This window comes from Archocentrus centrarchus, chromosome 3, assembly GCF_007364275.1.
Source record: "Archocentrus centrarchus isolate MPI-CPG fArcCen1 chromosome 3, fArcCen1, whole genome shotgun sequence".
Lineage (NCBI taxonomy): Eukaryota > Metazoa > Chordata > Actinopteri > Cichliformes > Cichlidae > Archocentrus > Archocentrus centrarchus.
The window spans coordinates 23,304,280-23,316,147 of record NC_044348.1 but is presented as its reverse complement, the minus strand read 5'-3'; the positions used below and the strand labels follow the sequence as shown (position 1 = coordinate 23,316,147).

Genomic DNA, 11,868 nt, shown 5'->3' with positions numbered 1-11,868 from the left:
CTTGTAATTTTAACAAATACACCTCCCACACATAAACTATTTGTAGAAAAAGAATGGTGAGAATATGTGGAGATCATGAATGCTTCAGACAGTAAAACTGACTTTTTTTTTTTTAAAGCATAAGTCAAGCCTGGTGCAATGAGATGGAGATGAAAAATAAGGCAAGCGAGAGCCCTCTTTCTGTTTACAAGTACAAACCTATTTTAAAATGTACAATTTATTATTCAAACTTGCAACTGCAAATAATGGTGTACTAAATCTCAGGCTTCTTTATATTATTGGTAATTCTGGTTAAAAACAGGTGTGCCTGTGCAAAATGGTCGACTTGTGTGAACCAACATGTTTTCTTTGCCTCTCTGTTGTTTAGTGTTCTTTAGTCTTCACTTTCAGTGTTAATAACCTCCATTGCTTTTATCTTGAATAAAATTTGAGAATCCAGAAGTGACACTGCAAAATAAACACATTTCCTTTTCTCCACTTCTCCAGTGAATGTCTCAGTTTCACATTCTGTGAAACTGTGCTTCTTGGCTCTCATTTTCATTGCCATGTCAAACATCTTAAATATCAAACCGCAAATAAATCGTTTATAATCATTACTTGCTATTTATTGGACAGGGGCATGTCCTTTCGTGGTTAGATTGAGAGGACTGTGCATGTGCTTGGCTGAATAAAAAGGACAAAAAATATGTACATTTCTGTTTTTGTGCACTTACACTTTTGGGAATCTACACAATTTTATGCATTTGGTCCACAGAGTGTGTTCAGTTGAACCCAATTGAGACTGTATGTATGTAAAAATGATGACAAAAAAAAAAAGCAAGCTATACATTCTGCCAGCACAGTAAAAATGTCTTCACCGGCTGTACTATGTTTTTGAATGCATATATTCTTTTCTACTCAGTACCATTCATTTTAAAGCCTTATTGAGTATTATCTTGAGAATAAATTACATTATTATAGGTCGAGCTCCCCAGTAATGTATGTACTCAAATGTCACAAGCAAGAAAACTGAGCAAAGTTCAACATTTTCAGCAAGTCAAAACTGTGTACAGCACCACAGCATATGACGGTCTGGTGAGTTAACAGAGGTAAAGCAAACTTATTTCAGTTTAAACGCTGCAATCAGATATGTGTAATAAAACTGTTTAACCCTTTGACTGCCTGGTCTACCATTTGATTGAGGGATATTTGTTAAAAAATTATGGGGTAATAATGGACTCAAATGAGTAAGAAATCCAAAAACAAAACACACCTCTAAAAAACATTTTTTGGCATCTTTTTTCTTGGTGGAGTAGTAAAGGGTTAAGCTAAAACTGAAAGTCAAAGCTAAAGCTTCAGTTAAAATTAAACTTTTAAAGAGCAATGCTCCCTCCATGCCAGTGTGTGGCAGCACGATGTTTTGCGAGTCTACGATCTGACAGTGAGCTCAGAGAATAAGATGAAATGCGACAGTGATACGTTTCTTACTCTAAATTGACTCGTTTCAAGGAGTGCAGTCTGTAACATTTTATCATCTATTGTTTTCTTGAATTGCGTGAGCTTAGTTTTGGCCTCTATGAACATTTTGTGTGTATTTTCTTACGCCTTTGCTGAGTTTTGGCACTGAATAATCGTAATGAAGCGCTGCCTGACAAGCTAAACTCGGAGATCAATAACCCCGCTGCCTTCAATGGATATGGCGGCAAAAGAAATTGTTAACAGTCTCCAAACTGAGTCCGTCGTGAACCGCTGGCTGTTAGATTATTATTTGTTTTTGGCGCTAGATTTCTTTCGAAAGGAACAATACGAGGATTGCTGTGCCATTACAAAGGTACTCGACAGTAAGTAACAACCGGCTCACTGTGTTTTGACTCTGCGGTTATCAGAACTGCATTTATTTTTCTAACTTACTACCACGATAGACAGTATAAAACTGTCTCACAGATCCACATCAGTTGTGTGCTATATATGTCAAAGTATCAAGCTCTTGAACTTAGCAGGCCTTAGCGTTACAGTTTGGGGAAACATTTAAACCAAGCTGACAGAACAACAAGGGTCGTTTGTTAACAGCAAAAAGTTGACTGAACTAGAAAGTGAAATGCACGACTACTGAACCACCAAGTAACTTAATCCAAATGTAGTTTGCATTTGATTTTTAGTCATATGTTGGATTAATTGTAATGTGTTTGTTTATGGCAGTATTTGTCCTACACTTCCCATATGTTGACTGATTTATGGCAGCATTGGGATACTTTTATTATTGTTTTTATTGTCGATTATACTATTTTTGTTCTTTCAGTGCTAGAATTCTTTAGCTGCTAGAATTGCTGCTGTGGTAACGCTAATTTCCCTTGTGGGATCAATAAAGTATCTATCTATCCATCCATTCACCCCTCCATTCCTCCCTTCCCTTTCAGGTGACTTTAGATTAATCAGTTGATATAAATAACAGTGTTTAACCAGATATACTTCTCTTTTATTCGTGATTTTTTTCCCCCCGTAAATATTCATTTTTGAAGCCTTTTCATTGCTTTGTTACAGGTGTCTTGGCACGTCCTTATGAGCGCACTGATCTCATGTCACAAAAGATTCAAGTGTGGCAGTTTCTTTCCCGGATAAATGAGGGTGAAAAGCTTGGTAAGATCAACATTAATCCATTCATCATCACACATCTCTTGTCAGTCTGACTCATGGTGCCATGTAGTGTCACAATTAAACACATTTCAGTCCAGTGTGAATGAAGATTGCATGATAATTTATCAAAATTCAGAATGAAACTGAGTTTTGCCATATTTAGCATACAGAAATACTAAGAATAACCAGAAACAAAAATGGCAGCTTTCTCCAAAATAGTAGTTACATGTGCACTGATGTAGTCCTTTTTTTACATTGCGAATAAGCACTAAGAAGAATGATTTTTCTTTTGTTTGTTTGTTTTTCTCTGCCTGCAGACCTCTCTTCTCAGTCAGTAACTCCTCTGGAATCAGCCCTAATATTGCTGGAAAATATGATCCAGAAGTTCAGTATCCCACAACAGGATTACAAGAATGTATGCACTTCAATTAAAGAAATGGTAAGCATTTCATCATATATTCAATTTATGCATGTAATCAGCTTTTGCAGTCCCTTTTACAAAAGCATACAGATAGCCTATTTTGTTAAATCAAAATCTATGGATGACATGATGTTGCTAACCAGTCTCTGTACGTGTGCGCACGCACATGGCTCTAGCTCTTTGTGTGTGGCAGATGAATACATGTGCTCACTCCACCTTAAGTTAAACTGTTTTCACAAAGATGAATGAGGTAATTTGTTTCTGTCTTTAGATTTTAATGCTTTTTATTAAAAACGGCAAATTTGACAAAGCAGAAGAGGCTCTGAACAAGCACTTTACCAAGAGGATGGATGGCAAGGTGGGTTTACTAAATTGAAACACAATTTTCCCTAAATTACATTAAAATTTCTGTGATTTATGTTTTCATTAAACTTTCATCTCAGTAACTTTATTCACATTGTCATTTTTACCCTATTTACACTGTTAAAATGAATGTATAGTATAAAATGCTGCGTACAAAGCAACAAGAGCAGGGGTACTTGCTTAAATAATTTTTGTGGAAGATAATGCATTTCTGACATAGAAATGGACTTGTGCTTTTGACAGTTTAAAAGTTTTAACAATGAAAATCAACAGACTATTTTACTTGTATTTAGCAACTTCAAGTTGTGCAAAATGTCTTTGGTTATTCTAAATTATTTATGGTGCATGTCATATCTTACATTGCTGAACATTTTGTGTTCTGTGTAGAGGATGCTTTTTATGGGTCTCATCAGTAAGAAGAATAAAAAGCATGAAGTAATCGAGCAAATCAACTTTAGACAGTTCAAGAACGAGATGCTGGTTTTTTGCGAGAGCCTCTGCCCTGTAAGCAGCCCTTTTCTCGAGAAGGTATGATGCTATAGATTAAGACTTTTTCTAGTGTATATTGAATGAATTATGAAATTTAAAATTTTTGACAAATAATAATTGCTATTCAATTTCATGTCACTGGCACAAGAAATATATTTAATTATTTACTACTGATATGTCCTTAGTTTCAAAATCTGCTTTGGTATCAGTAGGAAATACTTGCTTGTGATTTTGTTTAGTCCACGAAATGAAATGAATACAATACCATGGATGTGACACGAAAGCCTTTTTTTAAAATCATTTTTGTGTATGTCTACCAGGCTGCAAAGCAACTTATTGAAGAGAAAACTAAGGAGCAACACAACAGTGGAGGTAGAGCTAATGAGCAAGCCCAACCACTCCCCTCCTCAAGTCCACAAGTAAACGCAGTCCAGTCTGTGCCATGGTAAGGGTCTCTCCCTCAGTTGATTTGGAAAAAAAGCTAAGTAAAAAAATTTTTTTTTAAATGGGAAAAGGGGGTGCTGGAGCCTATCTCAGCTGTCATAGGGCGAGAGGCAGGGTTACTCAGGGCAGAGCCAGTGAAACTGGAGCTGTTCTATAGTACTACCTTTAATTACTTTATCCTAGAGCTGTTTTAATGCTGGGATTTCATACTTGTCCCATTGACATGTAGCACACTCTGTATCTACCCCCTGTCATCACTGGGTAGCAGTGGTAAAAGGATGGTTGCACCTCGGAAATCTAACACAAATGTCCATTATTGGTCTTTGTTGTTAGTTTTATGATGTTTGAAGGAGTACCAGAATCATCAAATCATCTAATGACTGGAAGCAATTAGGTCCCTTAATTATTACCTTTAATGCAGTTACCAGCTACACAAAGCACTCCAATATAATCCTAAATTGTTATTATTACTTTGCTCACCCTGCTCAAACATAGTGGCTTTTGTTGTTGTTGTTGTTGTTGTTGTTGTTGTGGGTAGGTCATTTTTAATTTCTAAATGAAAGCCTGTCCTGTCTGGCCTCTTTTGCAATCAGAATCATGATCTGAATGTTGTGCTAAACATATTTGCTTTTAGAAGAAGAACTCTATAAATTCTCTATAGGCTCTTTTTTCTTTTGTTTATTTAATCATTTCTATTATTATTTACACAAGTGCAAGTGTAATATGATATTGACAGGTTGGACAGGCAGGAAGAAAAGAGCAAGAATGGAAAAAAGGAAAAGGGGAGTAAATTGGAGAAATAAGGGGACAGAGCACAGGTAGAGACATACAGTCGTTTACCAGCTGCTGTGCCTGTTAAAATCATTTTTAAGAATGATATATGCGCACACACACAAAGCACCTGAAAGAGTGGGAAAAATGAAAAACAACCTGGTTGGGTGTGTGTGTGTGTGTGTGTGTGTGTGTGTGTGTGTGTGTGTGTGTGTGTGTGTGTGTGTGTGTGTGTGTGTGTGTGTGTGTGTGTGTGTGTGTGTGTGCAAAGCACTCAGTGTCTAAGGTGTAAATAAAATTGAGGAGCAGGCAGCAGCGAAGAGGCGAGTGGTGTCACCCACTAACCACTGGGTGACACCACCTGCCCTCCAAGGCCCTATGTATATTGCGATGTGTCATGAGCCGTAATGACTATGATGTAATTAAAAATCACAGGTTTTAACCGTTCTGATGCTCAGTTTGAACTTTAGCAGGTTTTCTTGACATGTCAAAATGTCTAATTGTACTGACTTTCTGCCTTGTGATTGGCTGACTAGATATTTGCATTAACAAGCAGCTTAACAGGTGTTCCGATTAAAGTGGCCAATGAGTGTGAATATGTTGTATACGTGAACAGCTATCCCTTTTCAGCCCTTTTTTTCTTGGCTGTATCTTAATTTCCAGCAAACATTCAACTATCCAGAGAACCAGGCTAGAAGTGGCCTACAGCGCCTTAGCTGCAGTTTTAAATGAAAGAACATTTTCTCAGCTGGAGGAAGAAGTGGAGACAGAGGACCAGGAAAGGGAGGATCTTTACCTGCACCTCTCATCTGATCCTAAAATGGACACCAATCTGGACTTAGAGCAGGAAATATTATTTCAGAGAGACTCGGGCAGCCCCATGGAAGTTTCACCAGCAGACCAACCACCACAAACAGATGTTCCTCAAACTCAGGGAAGTTCACTTTCAAAGACAACCTCTGTGCCGTGGAGCAGGCAGCTTTACACTGTGTCACGGCTGGTGATGGAACCAGATAGTCAGGCAAATTCACAGTTCTCAAAAGTTTCAGAGGAACTGGATACTGAGGCCAGATTAGAAGAGGAATCACAGACACTGGCTCTATCAAATAAAAGAGATGTGCAGTGCCCAGTCACTGACCAAGAAGTTGCCATACCAATTCCACAACGCCGCAGACGAACCAACAGAACTGACAGCAGGTACTTGTTGTTATTTTGTTTTCCCAGGAAAAGATTTGTTGTTGTTGTTGTTGATAATATAAAGTTACTCAGTTCAACATACCTTTAACAATGAGCTGGTTAAGGCAGCCATTATACTCTGTTGCAGATGTTGACTCAACCGCAGACACAAAGGATGAATAGTCAATCCTGTTTTAATTCTTTGAAGTCTGGCTGAAGGCCGTGTGCGTAGTTAATGGTCTGTAATGTATTGTTTCTACTGACAAGATCACACAGTCACAAAAAATTGGCAGGCATATGGACGTCTGCACAGAGCCTCATGCTCACTGGCTGATGATGTAATTTATGTCACTCAGAACCAAGCAGACTGTAGCAAACTCCCAGACATAAAAAAACAAAAGATGTCCCTAACAGCCCCATGTAATCCACCCTCTCTTATGTCCTCCCCCTTCTTCTCCCTAATGTAGAGACTCAGTGCTGGTGAAGCGGAGGCTGTGTTAGTGGTCTCAGCTTCAAAGACTAGGAGAATTCAAATCAAGGTCTTGGATATTTGAAGACAGCAGTCAGAAATTTCTGTTTAAAATAGGCAAATTTAAGTTCTCAATTTTAAGCTGGGAACACACTAGCAATGAGAAGTCAATGGGGAAGGCAAAGACTGCCACTTTCTTTAAAACTACTGTAGATCTCAACCAGATAAGGTAAAGCATCAGTAGTGTTGCTTTGTTAGTTGTGGTTCGCTTTATTTTTTATTACAATTACATTTTGTTATATTACTTTGATGTCTAAAATCACAGATAAATAGCATTAGTTATCAGGCTAGTCATTTACATTACTCTTGTCTAACAGAAACTACAAGTCAAAACAGTTATTATCAGACAGTGAAGAAGAACCACAGAGGCTCTCCAACCCTTCAATGATCATCTTCCCCAATCTGTCCCCTCTTCACCCTGTCCCTCAAACAAGCTCCACTCCTCACAAGGATTCTACTCAACTCAACAGCCATTCCCATTCAAAATGGTGAGTAGACATGACACCAGAATCTTGGGTTATGAATAGATAGACTGAATATGTCCAGGAAAATAAAAATGTAACAAATAGAAAAAAAAAAAACACCCAGTTATCTTGGATCTAAGATAATCAACTTACTCTCTTTGTTTTTGTTTTGATTAGTGCATTTTTTCAAAGTCCCAAAGATGTCAAGAGTGAAATTACTGATGAGGAACTCCATGACCCTTCAAATACTTCATCCAGCAGGTAAGTCTGTATATGCAACAACATCAATATATCAACATGGCATGTTGTAAAAAATGCACTATATGGACTTTAAAGGATTTTAACAGTAACTTCTTTTTCTCATGTTTGCTGTGGGTTGTTCAAACACAAAAATTGAAAATATTCTTACAAATGAAAAACAGTTATATATTTTTAGATTTCAAAATGTACTTTTCTTATTCTCATTATCAAAAATGTATAGGGCCCACAAACAATTATCTTAATATATATAGCTTAACATACTGTTGGGAATAATTAATAGCAATGTATATATGCCCCTTGAGGCGACTGTTGTGATTTGGCGCTATATAAATAAAATTAAACTGAATAGACTCAAGAGTCCATCCATCCATTTTCTTCCACTTATTCGGGGCTGGGTCGTGGGGGCAGCAGCCTAAGCAGAGAAGCCCAGGCTTCCCTCTCCCCAGCCACCTCCTCCAGCTCATCCAGAGGGACCCCAAGGCGTTCACATGCCAGCCGAGATATAATCTCTCTAGCATGTGCTGGGTCTACCCCGGGCCTCCTACCGGTAGGACATGCCCAGAAAACCTCACCCAGGAGACATCCTAGTCAGATGGCCGAGTCACCTCAACTGGCTCCTCTACTCTGAGCCCCTCCTGAATGGCTGCACTCCTCACCCTATTTCTAAGGGAGAGGCCAGCCACCCTTCAGAGGAAGCTCATTTCTGCCGCTTGCATTTGCGATCTTATTCTTATGGTCACTACCCAAAGCTTGTGGCCATAAGTGAGGGTAGAGACGTAGATCGACCAGTAAATTGACAGCTTCCCTTTTACGCTCAGCTCCCTCGTCACCATGACAGATGGATCGGGGCAGCGCCTGCACCACTGAAGGTGGCTCACTTCTTACTGGGGGTAAATTGCAATGGTAACTTATGCCGTGAACCAGTTCCAGATTAGAGATCAACAGGTATGACATCGCTGAGTGCTGACTAATCAGTTCTCCAGAAAATAGCATCACTATTCCTGGAACTTCCAGGAACTCTGTGGGGAGAGTAGTTTTATTGTTCTGTAAGCATTCATGATCCTGAAACAGGACAACTACACAGTACCTGCAGACCTCATATCAGATTTGTACGTAGACTAAGCCAATGCTTAAATTTTGTTTTTATATTTAATCTTTACTCTCAAACCCTTAAAGAGCACTGAATCTGCAGTTTTATTTACAGCATGTTTTAAGCACAATGTAGCTTCTCTGCTGGGGAAATACACTTTATATGTGCAGTTTGTTTAGCCGTACCTTACTAAAGCCACTGAATGAAGTGCAACTGTGTGTTGCACTGTCACGGGAATGTACGTGTATTAATTTGGTGATTAGGAAATGTATAAAATTTTGTTATACCTGATTCTAATCTGCTGCTGAGTCTCTTTGACACTGCTGGAAACACAGAGCAAACACCAATAGTACCCGTTCAGTCAGTCATATAATTTAATTTTGACCACCAATTTCCACATCTCCTTTATTAGGCTGTGGGACAGTAACTTTAAATGTTTAAATGGATCCAGTTTAAAGTTTCAAAGCTCTAATATGCAGCAATCACCTTAGAAATAAACAGCAGCACTGAGAGTGCTCCCAGCAAAAAAAATTATTACCTGGAATTAAAATATTTATTTTACCGCTCTGTACACTAAAGCGTCAGATTAATCATTTTCTGCAGTATTCATCTGTTCTTGCATTTTGATATTGTATCTGGTGCGGGTGGCTGATCAGCATCTGGGTTGTGTTGCTTCACTGTGATTCTTTTGTAGCACAGAGTTGTAAATATCTGTGCTTCTGCCTTTAAGGGCACTCAGCTGAGTGTGATTGGCTCCCACCTGGTTGTCACTCTGATTGCATCAGAAGACAAAAATTTCAGCTTTTCTCATCTTTCCCCTAATTCTTGGTGCTTTTAGGTCTCTGTATCTGCATCATGCTTCGAGGCCTGATCAAATAGTGTACAACAAATAGTGTATTCTTCTCACACCTATTTTGCTCTGTATGTATGAAGAGGTTGTCTATTCAAAAGTTTATTTTGTGTGCTTTGTTTAAAGCTGGGAACATCATTGGTAGCCTATGGAGAAAACCAGGCACTTCTTACTTAATACCACAATGTACAAGATTTAAACCAGATAACTTAAAGCATCAGTATTGATTTAGCATTTTGCAATCAAAGTTTTTCACTCATTTTTATTTTTCTACAGTTATTGTGCAGTTCCTTTTACAGTTGGAAACATGGCTATTAATCTCCAGAAATAAAGAGTAAAACATAATTTTAATCAACAATGACTCAATCTCCTTTGATAGATAATCACTGAGTTTTTGCTCATCACACAGAAAATCTAAAACGTCAAAACAGTTACCATCAGACAGCGAGGAAGACCCACAGGAGCCTGTGACCCTCAGTAAAACTCCGGTGCAAAAGCCTCATGAGCAACTGTGCAGTGATTCTGCGAACAACCAAGTGTAACACCAGAATCATTAATTTGATATTATTATTCTAGATAAGTGTTTAATGATTGATATTTGACCAGTTTTATTTAATAATGCAGGAATCCAGATGTTGTGGATGACTTTCATATTACAGACTCTTCGATGGAGAGCTCGCCGGTCCCTTCTCATCCCGTCCCACAAACGAGCTCCACTCCTCACAAGGACTCTGCTCAAACCGTTTCCTCTTCTAAATGGTTAGTAACACCAGGAACTATGAGAAACTAGTGCAGGTGGCAGTTGGTTCCCTTCTATCAAGCCCAAAGTTAACGCAGCCCCCCACCAGAAGATTTTTAGACCCCTTCCTGCTTCCATCTGGAAATGGTGGTTTCCTTTTCCAGCAGGACTTAGCACCTGCCCTCAGTGCCAAAAACTACTAGCAAATGATTTTCTGATGTTATTGCTGGGATCAATCGACCAGCCAACTTGCCTGACCCAAAAGCAGCCTGGGCTTTGACAACACCTCAGCAGTTGCACAAACTGATCACCTCCATGCCACACCGCACTGATGTAGTAATTCATAATTTTTGAGTCCCAAACAAGTGTTGAGTATATAAATTAACATACTTTACATTTCAGTTTTGTAAATCCTTTTCTGATTGATCTTAGAAAATATTTTAATAATTTGAGATACTGGATTTCTGATATTCATCAGTTATAAGCCATAATTTTTAAAAAGCCTTGAAATGTTTCACTTCATGTGCAATAAATATGGAATATATTAAATTTTACTATTTTTGAATTATTAATGCTTAATGATGCTCCAGGTTTTTTTTAGATTAATTAGTATTTTACTTAAACGACTGATTTTTAAATGTGATTATTACAAAAACACACCCACCAGATTTGATTAATGGCTCTAATCATTTTAAAATTTGATCTTATGTAGTTATGCTTAATCATTTTGGCAAACCTAAATAAAATCTGGCACTTGTTCACAGGAAGCAGCTGTACAATAATGCAAAAGAAAGCAAGGACGTGTGGAGCAATGAAGAGTTGTATTTTACCTCTACAAAGAGCAGTATGTAGTATTTCATCAAATATGCAAGTTGAGTTCATGGTGTTAATGTTAATAACAATTTTATCTATTTTTTTTTTCCTCCCTCCAAGACTCAAACATGAGCACAGCTTCAAATTCAGGCCATCAGAAAAAGGTAAGCACAGCAAAAACAGGTCACTGTGATTTCGTGTGGATGTGATATTTGTATTTAACTGCCTTTGTCACATAAATGTGTGAATTATTCTACTGGGAAAAAAAGAGACAGATGACTAGTGTTTTGTTTGTTTGTTTGTTGTTTTAACTGAACATCCAGGACAACCAATATTAAGTGCTGTAAACCAAAGTGATTTCAAAAGTACCAGATTATGCTGAACTCCTTCTTCAATACAGGCATCTCCATTAAATGGATATATTTGCATGCTGCTTTTGCACACAAGAAAAGCTGCTTTTGAACCTGCCTACCAGTTTGAGTTCCTGCAATGAATACGCTACTCGGTTTAGTCATTTACTTGCATTAGAATGAACAACTTGGACTAAAATGCTGTCACGCTGTAACTGTCATCTTACGGTCTTGTTGCAGAAGTGGACGGAGAGTGAAACACAGAAGTTAAAAGATGGGGTCAGAATATTCGGAGAGGGCAACTGGACTAAAATAAAGGCATATTATGGCTTCAAGGATCGAACGAACATCAACCTGAAGGACAGATGGAGAACGATGAAAAAGTTAAATATGGTCTGACTCACCAAAGCTTAGATCATTTTATCCCATCTGCTTTCCTTTATTTTGGTTTCTTAAATGACCCGTTAATCCTTTTAAAAGACACTTTACAAGTTC

At 38.1% G+C, this 11,868-nt stretch overlaps 1 protein-coding gene across 2 annotated transcripts; it reads left to right on the top strand.

Annotated features, from left to right (window-relative positions):
* Positions 1-1,452: 1,452 nt before the first annotated feature.
* Positions 1,453-11,842, top strand: LOC115775657 (telomeric repeat-binding factor 2-like). Of its 2 annotated transcripts, none has more exons than XM_030723132.1 (14): positions 1,453-1,820; positions 2,521-2,616; positions 2,931-3,052; positions 3,306-3,392; positions 3,785-3,925; positions 4,207-4,331; positions 5,765-6,298; positions 7,124-7,294; positions 7,448-7,531; positions 9,881-10,009; positions 10,096-10,230; positions 10,975-11,054; positions 11,144-11,187; positions 11,614-11,842. In XM_030723132.1, exons 1-14 carry the CDS (start codon positions 1,670-1,672, stop codon positions 11,770-11,772), a joined length of 2,058 nt encoding a protein of 685 aa, XP_030578992.1. In that variant the 5' UTR covers positions 1,453-1,669; the 3' UTR covers positions 11,773-11,842. The 2 variants fall into 2 exon arrangements, with proteins under 2 accessions (XP_030578992.1, XP_030578998.1); XM_030723138.1 differs by having other exon boundaries at positions 1,686-1,810.
* The last annotated feature ends 26 nt before the right edge of the window (positions 11,843-11,868 follow it).

Bases quoted from the DNA above. Each gene is read 5' to 3' on its own strand.
- LOC115775657 (XM_030723132.1), top strand. From the start codon at position 1,670: ATGGATATGGCGGCAAAAGAAATTGTTAACAGTCTCCAAACTGAGTCC. The intron at 3,926-4,206 runs GTATGATGCTAT...TATGTCTACCAG, and splicing joins GCAGCCCTTTTCTCGAGAAG to GCTGCAAAGCAACTTATTGA. The intron at 4,332-5,764 runs GTAAGGGTCTCT...CTTAATTTCCAG, and splicing joins GCAGTCCAGTCTGTGCCATG to CAAACATTCAACTATCCAGA.